At 39.0% G+C, this 14,354-nt stretch overlaps 1 protein-coding gene across 2 annotated transcripts in view; it reads right to left on the bottom strand.

Annotated features, from left to right (window-relative positions):
- The window catches only part of TMCO4 (transmembrane and coiled-coil domains 4), a 115,182-nt gene that overhangs the window by 57,579 nt on the left and 43,249 nt on the right, over positions 1-14,354 (bottom strand). For both annotated transcript variants that reach the window (XM_074218252.1, XM_074218253.1), the window contains exons 9-10: positions 6,179-6,343; positions 5,026-5,162 (exon numbers count right to left, since the gene is read on the bottom strand). In XM_074218252.1, coding sequence (XP_074074353.1) covers positions 5,026-5,162; positions 6,179-6,343 — 302 coding nt within the window. The remainder of the gene's footprint in view (positions 1-5,025; positions 5,163-6,178; positions 6,344-14,354) is intronic.

The following is a 14,354-nucleotide window of genomic DNA, read 5'->3' as shown; positions in this document are numbered from 1 at the left end:
TTCTTCAGTTGTGTGGTTCCTTTTCCTTCCCCTTTGATGATTTTTTTTTAAAAGAAGAATATAAAACTATTTCTTGGTGATTGTTCACCAGTTATTTCTTTTTTGGCAAGGCAATGGGGTTAAGCGGCTTGCCCAAGGCCACACAGCTAGGTAATTATTAAATGTCTGAGGCCGGATTTGAACTCATGTACTCCTGACTCCAGGGTCTGTGCTTTATCCACTGTGCCACCTAGCTGTCCCCCACCAGTATTTATAATAAAGTAATATATAGTTGTATAACATTCCAATGACTAACAACTATTTTTGTGTGAGTCCTATGGATCCAAGGGATCCAAATAATAAAAAGTCTGGTCCTATGTGTTTAAGTGATGGGTTGGGATAAAGAGAAACAATTGTCATTAGCTTAAAAGATTATGAAACACTGGTAAGTTTGCTTGCCCACTTATGCCCAACGTGATAAAAATATAAGACTGCCAAATTAGCTACCTTATTGGAAGAATATTAAGGTTCCAGCAGATGGGGATGTTGTTTGTTTTTTTTGCATCGGCAACACTTGCAGCTTTGAACAAGAAACTATAAGTTCTCTGCATAGGTTATTTTTTTATCACAGAAAAGAACATTTGTTACTAAGGAATTATTAACTTCCTCTATATTCAAGAAAAACTACATGGTTAAGAGAAGACCTTTTGGTTAATAAAATAAGATGGGACACCCAACTTGCCAAATCAGGAGGTCTAAGTTTTTCCCTTTGAAAATGAAGGTGGGGCAGCTAGGTGGCGTAGTGGATAAGAGCAATGGCTCTGGAGCCAGGAGGACCTGAGTTCAAATCCGACCTCAGACACTTAATAATTACCTAGCTGTGTGGCCTTGGGCAATCCACTTAACCCCATTTGCCTTGCAAAAAAAAAAAAGAAAATGAAGGCAGAAATGATTTAATTTTTAAGCTTTTTTTTTAAAAAACTAGTTTTTGCAGCATTTAATCATGCTTCTAAGCTGGAACTGAAAATTTTCAGACTAGTAACACTATCAAGTGAGTGCTTGGACTCTGGGATTAAGCAAACAAACATGATTACTCTTTACAGTGAATGGCAGAAAGGTAGTATTTACCACCCTAAGTTGTCTATCTGGATGACCATCAATGAGGACTTGGTGAGAAAGCTTATTTTCCATAGATCTCTTCTGGAGGAATATGGATTTATTTTCAACACACGACTCATTATCCCCATAACAGATGTAGGACATTCTTAGAACAGTTCTTCATTTCTACTCCCTCCAGTAAGTTTAAAAATCTTTGTGATCTGTTTCTAAGTGATTAGTGTTTGGACTGCAGAGAGTGCAGATTCGAAGGGTTGGTCACATTGTTTCAATATATTCCTTAGGGAATCATCCAGTGTCTGAGGCCACATTTGAATTCAGGTCCTCCTGACTTCAGGTCCAGTGCTCAATCCACGGCATCACTGAACTGCCCCATTTCAATATATTTCTTGGATAATATGCACAAGGCAAGCACTCACATGTAGTCAGAAGAAGTGATACAAGGACACTCTCAAGGTCTCTCTGAAGAATTTTGGAACTGATTGAGTGATATGGGAGACAGTGGCAGATCAGAGAATGATGCAAAGCAGAATTGCAGTAGCTCAAAAGAAACATGTGATGTGCAAGATCAGAGACATCCTCACCCCAATGTTCATGTGCATATTAGAGCCTTCTGAGCTTGTATTGGTCTAATTAGCCACAGTTGGACACACTGTAACTTGACTCTTAACTTAGTGATGCCATTTTAGTCCTCTTCAAAAATGAAAACAACAATCAATGTTTCAACACTTGAAGACAAAAATTTTTTGTGGCTTAGGAGGAACTGATTCCTAGACTTACCAGAACCAAGCAATAATAAGAATCAATTGCCAAAGTAATAATGATGATGATGATGATGATATGTAGCAACAATATAGCTCTTAAAGTTTTGCAAGACACTTAACACATACTATGTCATTTATTATTATTATTATTAATTATCATCATCATCCCCATTTCGTAGATGAAGAAACTAAGGCAGACAGAGGTGAAGTGACTTGTCCAGGGTCATATAGCTAGGAAGTAGCTGAAGGTAAATTGAAATAGGAATTTCAGATTTCAGGTCCTGGGCTTCATTTAGTGTGCCACCTAGTTGTCCAACTTGCCAGAAGAAATTTTAGATAGATTTACTTATAATCATAAAATGTAGCTTCTATTAACAAGTTGGGTTTCAAAAAAATGTCAAAATTCTACTGAGACTGACAATTCTCTTAGGTAAATTTGGGTATATGTGAGTTAAATATTTGTTGGGGTTCAGAAGGATGTAACTGTAAATGGTTTTTTTTTTAGGTTTTTGCAAGGCAAATGGGGTTAAGTGGCTTACCCAAGGCCACACAGATAGGTAATTAAGTGTCTGAGGTCAGATTTGAACTCAGGTCGTCCTGATTCCAGGGCTGGTGCTCTATCCACTGCACCACCTAGCTGCCCTGTAACTGTAAATGGTTAAAAAAAATGTGTAAAAGTTTTTCTTGAATGTAGAAGTTAATTGCTCCTTAGTATCAAATGCTCTTTTCAGTGATAATCAGTGCAGAAAACTTGTAGCTGCTTGTTCAAAGTTAAAAGTATCATTTATCTAAAAACCAAAATGAAACCCCAAATCTCAGACCAACTCAAACAAAACAAAAACTTAAGAAATTCATTTAACTAAGCTCTCATAGAGTGTGGAGGGTTCCTATTAAATCAAAGAATGAGATTCAGATTTTTATTGAAAATATTTGTATACATACATGCTTATGCATGTATATGAGCATATGTATATAGGTACATTTTTTTTTCAAGGTAGTGGGGTTAAGCGGCTTGCCCAAGGCCACACAGCTAGGTAATTATTAAGTGTCTGAGGCTGAATTTGAACTCATATCCTCCTGACTCCAGGGCTGGTGCTCTATCTACTGCACCACCTAGCTGCCCCTAGGTACACTTTTGTGCACATGGATATAAAATCACAGGTACATAACTATATATATGTGAATGAATTAAAATGCATATAAATATACAGGTATCCATATCTTAATGGCATGTATGGATATGTATATTATGATATATATATATATATATATATATACATATATATATGATGATGATGTTGATGATGTTTGTCTTCATTCTAGAAGCCCATGACATCAAGGGAGGTGATGCCATGACAAGTCCATGAATTGAATTTGAGTGGGTGGGGCTGCTAAGTCACCAGCCTTACTTTCTCCTCCAAAGCCCTCTGGAGCCAGTGGCTAGATAGGAATCAGAACGCCTGGAGTGTGTATACACACTCACATTCACACCCATACCTACATCCACAAAATTATAGCCAGTATCAGGTCAACTATCTGAGGACACTTCAGACTTGATGGTTTTGCTAGCACCAAATTGGCCTTATTGCAACTTTCTACCTGATGAAAAAAGTCAATTCTCCTGCTGTCTGTAGCATCAATTCTTCCTTCTGGAATCTAGACTGGATAAAGATCTTAGTCCAAGTCTTTTGGTTCATCAGTGAACTCTTGCTTCTTGATTTACTGGCTATCATTCAATTTATTCTTGGATTTCATCTTTTCCTGAACAAATATTTTAAAAACCAAGAAACTAGGGGTGGCTAGGTGGCGCAGATGGATAGAACACCAGCCCTGGAGTCAGGAGGACCTTAGTTCAAATCCAGCCTCAGACAATTAATAATTACCTAGCTGTGTATCCTTGGGTAAGCCACTTAACCCCATTTGCCTTGCAAAAAAAAAAAAACTTAAAAAAAACCGCAAGAAACTGCAATGATCTTGGGATCATATATGTTTTCTCTGAATTTTCATATCTTGTTTTCATCTTTTCTATTTTTAAAAAAATTCTGCTTTCCCCTTTACTCCTCATCAGTCCTGCCTTTTCTCCACCACATACTTCTCAGGGGCTCTGCAGCCCCTAATTATTCTTATTGCTCCATTTCTTTCTCATCTTTGAGGTTCATAATTATATGTGCATATATTGTGTCCCCCAAGAGCATGCAAACTTTTTGAGAAACACAAGATCATAGATTTAGAACTAGCAGGGACCTTGGAAGACATCCAAAAAACTACCTCCCAGGACTCTTTTGAGCAAAATGAGATATTATATTATAATTTTATTTATATGAGGTAATACTATCATATATTATATAATGTATTATATATCTTACAACATATATTATGATATATGTTATATATCATATCTATCTAATATATCTGTAGACATATATTAGATATCTACATGGAAAAATATAACATATAGAAATTTCTCTATATGTAGACACAGAAATCTATATATATGGACAATATGAAATAACATAATAAAAGGCTCTCTGAAAGACTTAAAATATTATCTGCTAGCTATTATGCAGCTCAACACTCATTTTACTGATGAGGAAAGTGAGAGTTAAGAAAACTTGCTTCTCTGATTCCAAATCCAATCCTCCTTGTACTGTACTCATACTACCACACAAATAAAGGCCTCCATTTTTGTCTTTGTATTTTCACATCTTTATATTGCTTTCTATACAGTCAGCATTTAATACATGCTTGTTGATTTAAACATGAATTCTAATTTGTGGCTGTAGGCTGTGTGACTCTGAGAAGTTACTTAACCTCTGCCTCAGTTTCTTCACCTGTAAAATGGGGATCATAATAGAACCTTCCTCCTAGGGTTGCTGTGAAGACCAAATAAGATAATTTTGTAAATCACTCACAATTTACAATGGGCAGTGCCTGGCCTATTTAATAAATTCTTGTTTCTGTCCTTCCTCTCTAAACTAGTTGAGGCTAGTTCTTTCTTAACATTAATCTAAGATATGACAGGGCTTGGAGTCCCCTCTTGCTATCCCTGAAGAAGCCTCATGTAAAAAGGACTTTGTCATCACATAAACCCTTCCTCTTCCTCTTCCTCATTGCTCTAGCTTTAAGCAATAAAACTAGTTTCAGTTCCTGGAAGGTTTTGAGCTACCTGCTGCCGACTGAGTAGCACATGAGCCAGGTGTTTGCCAACTTCTGCTGACCGGCGAAGGCAAACCCCCCAGGGGTTGTCGATGACATTGGCCACAGCAAGGAGTGAAGATGGCCAAGTCAATGCAGTCAAGATACCTGGAAGAAATAGGGAAAACATCAGGAATGGGAAGCAATCCTTGGGGGAAAATGGTCAGACTGCAAAATGGATGTCATTACCCTAAATCTGAATTGAGTTTTGTCCAACTGAAGAGGGATGGTTTAAAGACTAATGTGCACAGAGTGTGAGGGTAAATACTATAATTCCAGCTCCTGGGGAGTCTGAGACTAGCAGGTCTCTTGAGCTTTGGAGTCCTGAGTTGCAAATTGGCTGTCTACCTTAAGTTGGGTAAGAATAGGGTGAGAGCCTTAGAGTAGGATGCCACCAGATCATCTAAGGAGAGGGGAACTGACCCAGGTCAGAAATGGACCAAGTGAAAGTTCCTGTGACATCAGTGGTGGGAAAGGGCATGTGAGTTATTATTGTACTTCTAGCCTAGGTGAAATGGGGAGAACTAGTCTCTTTTTTTTTTTTTAAAGGTTAGTCTGACTGATAAAAAGTCTTGGGTTTTATGTATGGAACAAATATGAATAGGAAATTGCAGATTAGGAAGGAAATAATATAAATATAATATAAAATATATATATATAAAAATATATATATAAAATAATATAAAATCAAAATCATAGAGCTAGGAGGGCCCTTAGAACACAGAATGACAGAGCTGGGAGGGTCCCTAGAACATGGAATGACAGCTGGAAGGGACCTAGAACATAGGATGTCAATGCTGGGAGGACCCTTAGAACCCAGGATGTCAGAACTGGGAAGGTTCTTAGAACATAGAACATCAAAGATGTTCTTAGAACACCAAATTTCAAAGAAAGAAGGGATTTTCAAACAGTTAATATTAGAGTTAGAAACAATCATAAGAGTTTAACATTTTACTTTTACTAACCGAGAAAAGAAGGCCAAGAGTGGTTCAGTAACTTGTCCAAGGTCCCACACATTGGAAGCAGAAGAGTTAGACTGGAAATTCTAATCTCTTGGCTCCCTGTCTCTATAGTTGGCATGTGGCTGGAGAGGTGAGCAAGGGCTGAATTGCAGAGGTTCTTACCAGACAAGACTGTATATTTCAGGGCTTCCTGAGCCATCATGTTCACAAGGCCGTTGAGCAGGGTCTCCAGGGCACTTCCAAGCTCCATCAAATACTTAGATTCCCAGGCCAGGCAGTACTGCTCACTGCTCCGGGCCATGCTGGCCCAGGGTGTAGTAAACATTCCTAGGGGAAAACAGAGGGACATGGGTCACACTGGGAGGGGAGAGGGTCATTGATGATCCAGAAACACAGCAAAAGGGGCAGCAGACATCACCTGGTCCATTTCTAGGGTGGGGCAGCTCCTAGAAAACCATGTTTGGGGGGCAAGAATGTGGAATAAAGTCTGGAAACCTAGCTTCTCGTCATGTTTCTGCTCTTCCAACAAGTATTCATTAAACTTCTACTCTCTTTCAGGCAGTGGCGAGGCCCTGGTAATCCCAAAACCAGGTAGTTCCTACCCTCATGGAGCTCACATTCTATTGGTGGGAATGGGGTGGGGTAGGGAGAACAACACTTTACAGGTAAGTACAGAATATTTATGAAATTAAAAAAAAAACAATTTCAGGAGGGGAACACTAATTTTAGGAGGAAAACAGGTGACTTTTCTTATTTCATTTTTATTCTTTATTTGTTGTGAGGCAATTGAGGTTAAGTGACTTGCCCAGGGTCACACAGCTAATAAGTGCCTAGTATAGTATCTGAAGCTGGATTTGACCTCAGATCCTCCTGACTCCAGGCTGGTGCTCCATTAACTGTACCACCTAGATACCCCAGGTGACTTTTCTTTTTTTTTTTAATGGATGAGAATGATAAAAACTTTTATTAAGGAATTATTATATATAAAGAATTATGCTAAATTCTAGAGATACAGATATATAAAAAAACAAGAAAGTTCCTGACTACAAGAAACATATACTCATTCTAATAGGGGAAACAGCACACATATGAGAACTAAAATTCCAAGTGGACATTGATGACATGGCCCAGAAACATCATGGCAGTTTGTTTGCAGGCATGTTTGGGTGAAATTTTACTTATCAATCAATATTAGTTAAGTGGTTACAATGTAACAGGCACTTTCAAGGAGGAAAAAATCTAATGGATTATTATATATTTTTATATTTTCTTTGAGAATCCAAGATCACAGTTTAAAATTCAGTATTTGGATGAGATCTAGAGTGGTTTTTGCTTGCCTTTAATTTGATCAGTTTATAGATAAAAATGTTACAAATGCAGTGCTAACAAGGCGAATAAAGCATAAAATGATTATTAGTATTTCAGTGCCTAAAAAGATTATGAGGTATCCGGTTTAGAATAAAAATGTACCTAGTCCAACAGTCTCTAAATGATGATTTGTCCACCTTCATGAAGGTTTCTTTTTTGAAATTTTAGAAAGATTTTATTTATTTTGAGTTTTACAATTCCTCCCCCATTCTTGCTTCCCTCCCCTACCCTCCACAGAAGGCATTCTGTTAGTCTTTACATTGTTTCCATGGTATATACACTGATCTCAGCTGAATGTTATGAGAGAGAAATCATATCCTTAAGGAAGAAAAATAAAGTATGAGACAGCAAAATTACTAATAAGATAATGTTTTTTTTTTTTTTTTTTTTTTTAGATTTCTGGCAAGGCAAATGGGGTTAAGTGGCTTGCCTAAGGCCACATGGCTAGGTAATTATTAAGTGTCTGAGACCAGATTTGAACCCAGGTACTCCTGACTCCAGGGCCAGTGCTTTATCCACTGTGCCACCTAGCTGCCCCGTTTTTTTTTTTTCTAATTTGCAGGTAATAGTCTTTGTTCAAAGTCCAAAATTCTTTCTCTGGATACAGATAGTATTCTCCATTGTAGATAGCCCTAAATTGTCCCTGGTTGTTGCACTGATGGCCCAAGTGACTTTTTTAAAGAGGTGGTCTAACCAGGTCACCTCCCTTGCTTAAGGATTACAATTATCTCCAGGATCAAATATAATACCCTCCTTTTGCCATTTAAAGGTCTTTATAACCTTCCTCCTTCCCATCTCTTCTAGTTTTCTTACACTTTTATTTTGCTTTGTTCAGTCTATGATTCAGATACAGTGTTCTATTTGCAGTTACTTGAACATGATAACCCATCTCCCAATTCTGTGACTTTTCTTTGGCTGATCCACCAATGCCTGGAAGGTTCTCCTTTTTTGCCTCTTAGATTCTATTGGCTTTCTTCAAGATTCAGCTCAAATTCTACCTTCAGTAGAAGTCCTTTCAGGCCCCCCTTATGGCTGGTGTCTTTTCTTTGAGATTATTTCCCAGTAACATTATAAATATCATGTATGTGTATGTATTCATAAAATACATCTTGTAAGGATCTCTATATATTGTGTCTATATGCAAATGTGTAATATGTATGTCTATATATATCCACATATAAATCAATGTATATTTATATGTGTGTATTACTTTCTATAGGTGTGTCTATATACAAATATATATGTGCATCTTTATACAAATTATATGATACTTTGTATCTTTTATCCCCATTAGAATATAAATTCTCCAAGACAAAAAACATGTTTTCACCTTGCTTTGCATCAATAGCCATTAGTGCTAAATACACAGTATGCATTTCTAATAAATTATTGTTGACAAAGTGATGATTTATAAGAAATTACCTTAAAATTAAGCTTTTTTCCCTTTTTTAAAAAAATTAAGCTTTGATGAAAGCTAGAGATTCAAAGTGGTGGAGCTCTGTAGGGAAGGGGCAGCAAGGTAGCACAGCATTGACCCTGAAGTCAGGAGGATCTGAATTTAAATCTAGCCTTAGATACTTACTATCTGTATGACCTTGGGTAAATTACTTAACCTCAATTGTTTCCAAAAATAAAAATAGATAGATAAAATAAGGGATCAGAGAGGACATACCAGACATGGAATCTGCCTGTGCGAAGGAGGAGATAAGAGATGGCATTTTGTATACAGGGATGCGTGTCACAATTAAAAGTTGGCTGTTTGCTTGACAACACTGAATGCATCAGGAGTAGTGATGAGTAATAAGTCTGACAGATCTTCTGGAGTCTCCTAGGACTTCCTTAATATAGAACTAAAGATGATTCCCTTCTCCTCCTCAGGTCCTCAATTTTCTCTTCTATAAAATGGGTGTACTAAAATTTGCTCCAAATTGTATGTGTGTTATTACAGAAATATGAGTGATTCTTGTTATTATTATTTGACAGTAGTATTGTGGGAAAAAAGCCTTGCCTTCAGGCTTAGAAGACTTGGGAATCACTCCTAGTTCTGCCCCTTAACAGTCACGTGACCATGATCAAGTCCACTTGGCTTCAGTTTCTCATCTGTTAAATGTTAAAAAGAACTTTGTTCTTCAAGAATCTGTGTCTTTGTCAGTGTAGGGGAGCCAGGATTAGAGCTCCTTCTAACAAGGAAGGAAGGTTTTGGCTTCCACATCTTTGTTTTGGAGGGTCATTGTGGCTGGTAGTCTTCCCTCTTAGCACCTGGCTAGGCTGGCTCTTGTCTAATACCCATCAGAGCTTCCAATCTATTGTTAACAGATTGCCCTTCATGGGATGAGAGTACTAACCCTGTGCTGCAGACACAGAATGTATCCATGTGGCAGAGGTAGCCTTTTCCTCTCCACTTCAGATCATTGCAGGCAACCTGTTTCTTGTCACTAGAATGTGTGGCAGCAAAAATCTTTCAATAGGATGCTGGGCTTGAACTACAGGATATACAAAAACCTAGAAGAGATGAATCCTCCTTTCCCTGTCATCTCTGAGTGAGGTAGAAGAGAAATTAGTATAGACTTCAAGGTTGAAGAGAAGTTCCAATAGCAGCACCAGCTTGTTGTTACAGCTGCTTTATCTCCCTACCTGGACACCCCATGGCCATGATCAGATGATATTTTTGTTTCCTCTGAATCTGTTGTTTTAGTTTTTCTCAATTTCAGGTGAATAAGTGTCAGAGATAGAACAGACTACAATGAGCTTTGAAAGTTTGGGAAAAAAAAACCAGGGACCCCACCTTGATACCTCTTTGCTGGTATCAGCAAGAAAGACTAGAGCCCTGAGGAGTGATCAGCTTAATCCAACATAGCTCAACCATGAACTGAGACACTAGATCCTGCAAACAAGGGAGAGACTCATTTGTTAGCTATAACACATCTAGATGTAAGCTTAGTCAGGGGGGATGTTTTGTGGCAGTCATTTAGACTTGAACCCACTCACCCCAGGGTCCAATGTGAAAGGGGAACATGCTGCTGCTTTTTGATGTTTTTGTACCTCTATTATTACTATACCTTCCTAGCAAATATTGCTTTGTAGAGATTCAGAATCAGAGGTTGTGCGTTGAAATCCTATCCTATCTACTTACTCCCTAGGTAACTTTGGGAAAGCAATGTAACTTCTCTCAGTTTCTTCATCTTTAAGACAAGGGAGATGAATAAGATGACCTTTAAGGAGCTTTTAAACCCTAGATTTATACTTCTATGAATGATTATCCCCATTTACAGATGAGAAAACTGAAGTCAAGGAACCTGAGAGGAAAGAAAAGAGAAGAGAAGGAGGTGAGACTCAACAAAATTAAGTATCTTCCCCAGAGTCATAAAACTAATAATAGAAAGAGTTAGGGGTTAGGCCTAAACCTTTACTCTCCTATACTATCAATCCTTCCTGATCTCCTGAATGGAGGTATGTTGTATGGATTAAAAGAGAAAAAGTATGTTATATTAAGGGCAAACCTTTTCTTTCTCTGAAACTGATTCAGCATCAGTGATCTTAGCACCAGGGCTAGTTCCAGATGCCCACAAGTCCCCTCTCGGCACACTAAGTCTTAAATTGAGATGCCATTTCATAATATGGTTTTTCAAAGTAACATTCCCGTGGGTGTGTTGGAGGCTGTGTTGGCCTGACTTGCAGACATCTGAGATGATTTGAGTTGTGGGTGGAGGAATCTCTCTCACCAAGGAGGTGGCTTTTTTCATGAGTCACGTGAGATTTCTGTTAAGAGTCAAAAATAACTCATTTGCAAAATTCCTCTGTTTCTGTGCTCAGACCCTTTCTAAGGTCAAGAGGCAGCAAAATGTATGGAAAGAAGATTTTGTCAAGTCCCTCTCTGGGCTTTAGTTTTCTGTAACATGAAGGAGCAAGGCCAAGAAAGTCTGGATTCAAATCCTACCTCTGAAACTTTCTGGTGACATGAACAAGTCACTTAACTTCTTAATACTCAAGGTAAAGGTAGCTAAGACCATAAGTTACCAGGCAGATGCCAACCTACAAATTCCTCAGACCAAAGAAATCACAGTTCTGGTCTAAAAAGAAAATAATATGAAGCCAATTAAGTTCATAATTCTATGTTGATATGAAGTCCCCTTTCCCTATGAGAAGGCCATTTGGGGTATGAATCCCAAACAGGCAGCTGTCAACCTGAAACAAGTCGGTCTCAACGTGGTTACTGAGTTGCTAGTTAGCTAAGAGAGGTGAATGTAAGCCACTTAACAGCATTAATATTCACCTACTCCCTTCTTCTGAAGCCTAACTCTCTTGCTCTCCCCCCATGGCCCCCATACTGTCACAAAGGAGAAGGTAGCTTTTCTCATGAGTCACTTGAGAAAGTAATTTTCATATAATAATGTATGGTATGATAGGGGCCGATTGGTATAGCTCAGTGTCGCGCAGCATCAGATTGAGGAACCAGGAAAAAGGACCTCAAAAACCTAGCAGACCTGGGTGCAAGTTCCAAGTTCCTCTTCTTCCTTCTTTTATTTTTATTTTTGGAGGTAATCAGGGGTTTAGTGACTTGCCCAGGGTCACACACTTAGTTATCGGAGGCTGGATTTGAACTCAAGACCACCTGACTCCAGGGTTGGTGCTCTATCCACTGCACCACCTAGCTGTCTCTCCAAGTCCCTCTTTTGAGACACACTATACAGGCTGCATAATTCTGGACAGGTCACTCAATCCCTCGGTTCCCCAGGCAAGTTTCTAAGGTGATAATTTGCAGAGAAGTTGCCAATATGCATGGGAGAAAGGAGAGGAGAGTTTATTAACCGGGAGTCCCCATAACTAATAAAATCATAGATTCCAACCTCTTTCCCTTCCCAGATCAAGAAGAGAGACAGAGTAGCAGCTAGGTGGCGCAGTGGGTCAGGAGGACCTGAGTTCAAATGTGATCTCAGATACTTAATAATTACCTAGCTGTGTGACCTTGGGCAAGTCACTGAATCCTATTGCCTTGTCAAAAATAATAAAGAAAAGAGAGACAGAGAAGTGTGCTGAATGGGCATGCTGGACTTGAAGACAACACATCATGTTTTAAATTCTCTGTACCTCTAAAGCCTTCAGATATAGCTCTCAAATGTAACAATCAATGAACAAATATGGATCTGGAATACAGAGAATGAGACAATTCCTACTCTCAGAGAGCTTATGTAGAACCAGGGAGACAATGAGTTTATAGGTATGTCACTGATCTCCCAAGTGCTGGGTGAGCTATGATCTGCACTGGGGGAGGGACTGCCTCATGCTGATAAACCAGAGCCTACATATAGCCATCCATTGTATATCACAGCTGGGGTGCTGTGCTGAAGTCAGCCTGAAGCTGTTGGTGAGAACTGACTGTTCAGTCTTCAGTGTGAGTACTTACACTTCAGAAAATAGTGGAGCTACAAATCAGGGCTTGATTTACTGTTTTGCTGATTGTCTAGATTTAGGAAATCGATGGAGAAAATGCTAATGCTTCAGATTAAACTTAAAAATGTATCTTGTAGCTGAGTGGTTCAGTGGGTAGAGTGCTGGGCCTGGAATCATAAAGACCTGTATTCAAATCTGGCCTCAGATACTTCATAGCTGTGTGACCCTGGGCAAGACATTTAACCCTGTTTGCCTCAGTTTCCTCATCTGTAAGATGAGCTGGAGAAAGAAATAGCAAACCACTCTAGTATCTTTGTCAAGAAAACTCCAAAAGGGGTCACAAAGAGTGGGATATGACTAAAAAAATGATCATCATCATCATCATCATCATCATCATTATTATTATTATTATTCTGCAACACCCACCTCTCCACAGAGCCAGCTGTTAAACATTTACCAGCATGCCCTTGATCACATACATATACAAAGAATGAGACAATTCCTACTTTGAAGGATCCTAGGAGACAAAAAGCTATCTGTTTTAGGGTCTTACTCCCTAACTAGAGTGTAAGCCCCATAACGGTAGACCTTGTATCTTCCCTTGGTCCAGCACAATGTTTTACATACAGTGGGTGTTTAATAAAGGTCAGATGAATGAATTTGACTTCTACTGGGGAGTGACCTTGGATTCCTGAAGCTTACCCCATACAAAATGTAAGCTCTGAGGGGCAGCTAGGTGGCACAGAGGATAGAGCACCTACCCTGGAGTCAGGAGGATCTGAGTTCAAATCCGGTCTCAGATACTTAATAATTATTTAGCTGTGTGATCTTGGGCAAGTCACTTAACCTATTGCCTTGCAAAAACAAACCAAAAAAAATCTAAGTTCTGCCAGGTCCTCCCAATATGAAAAGGCTTTGGGCATATTATCAGTGATGGGCTGGTCCAAACACCAGTCAGAGAGCTGGCCAGCAGTGCTGGCCACAGGGACTCCTAAGAAATCTATACTGGGAGAAGAAACATTACCACTTATGAAATCAAGGGTTACAAAATCATCTATCTAGATTTAGAGGTCAATCTCCTTTATCTTTCAGGTGAGGTAATTGGCCCTGGAGGTGAAGTTACTCCAGAACAAAGAATCAGTAAGTGTCAGAGGTGGGATTTGAACTCAGGACTCCTACCCCCCCTCCCTTTTTTAGGTTTTCACAAGGCAACCGGGGTTAAGTGGCTTGCCCAAGGCCACACAGCTATTATTAAGTGTCTGAGACTGGATTTGAACCCAGGCACTCCTGATTCCAGGGCTGGTGCTTTATCCACTATGCCACCTAGCCACCCCACACCACCTAGCCACCCCACGCCACCTAGCCACCACAGGACTCCTAACTCTAGGGCCAGCAATCTTGCCACTGTAGCAGAATGACTCTCTACCTTTCTAAAACAGTTTAATTATTATCAAATATGTTTAACTGAATTGAAGCTCTTCTCGATGCTGAACTGTACTCTCTGAGGAGAAAAAAGGTGATTCTTTTCCAAGAAATCTTGCTATAGAAATGTAGGTGCTATCAGATAATGGATCACTCA

Source organism: Macrotis lagotis, chromosome 1 (genome assembly GCF_037893015.1).
Source record: "Macrotis lagotis isolate mMagLag1 chromosome 1, bilby.v1.9.chrom.fasta, whole genome shotgun sequence".
In the NCBI taxonomy this organism is placed as follows: domain Eukaryota; kingdom Metazoa; phylum Chordata; class Mammalia; order Peramelemorphia; family Peramelidae; genus Macrotis; species Macrotis lagotis.
The sequence above is the reverse complement of the archived record's forward strand: the minus strand, read 5'-3'. Positions and strand labels throughout refer to the sequence as shown.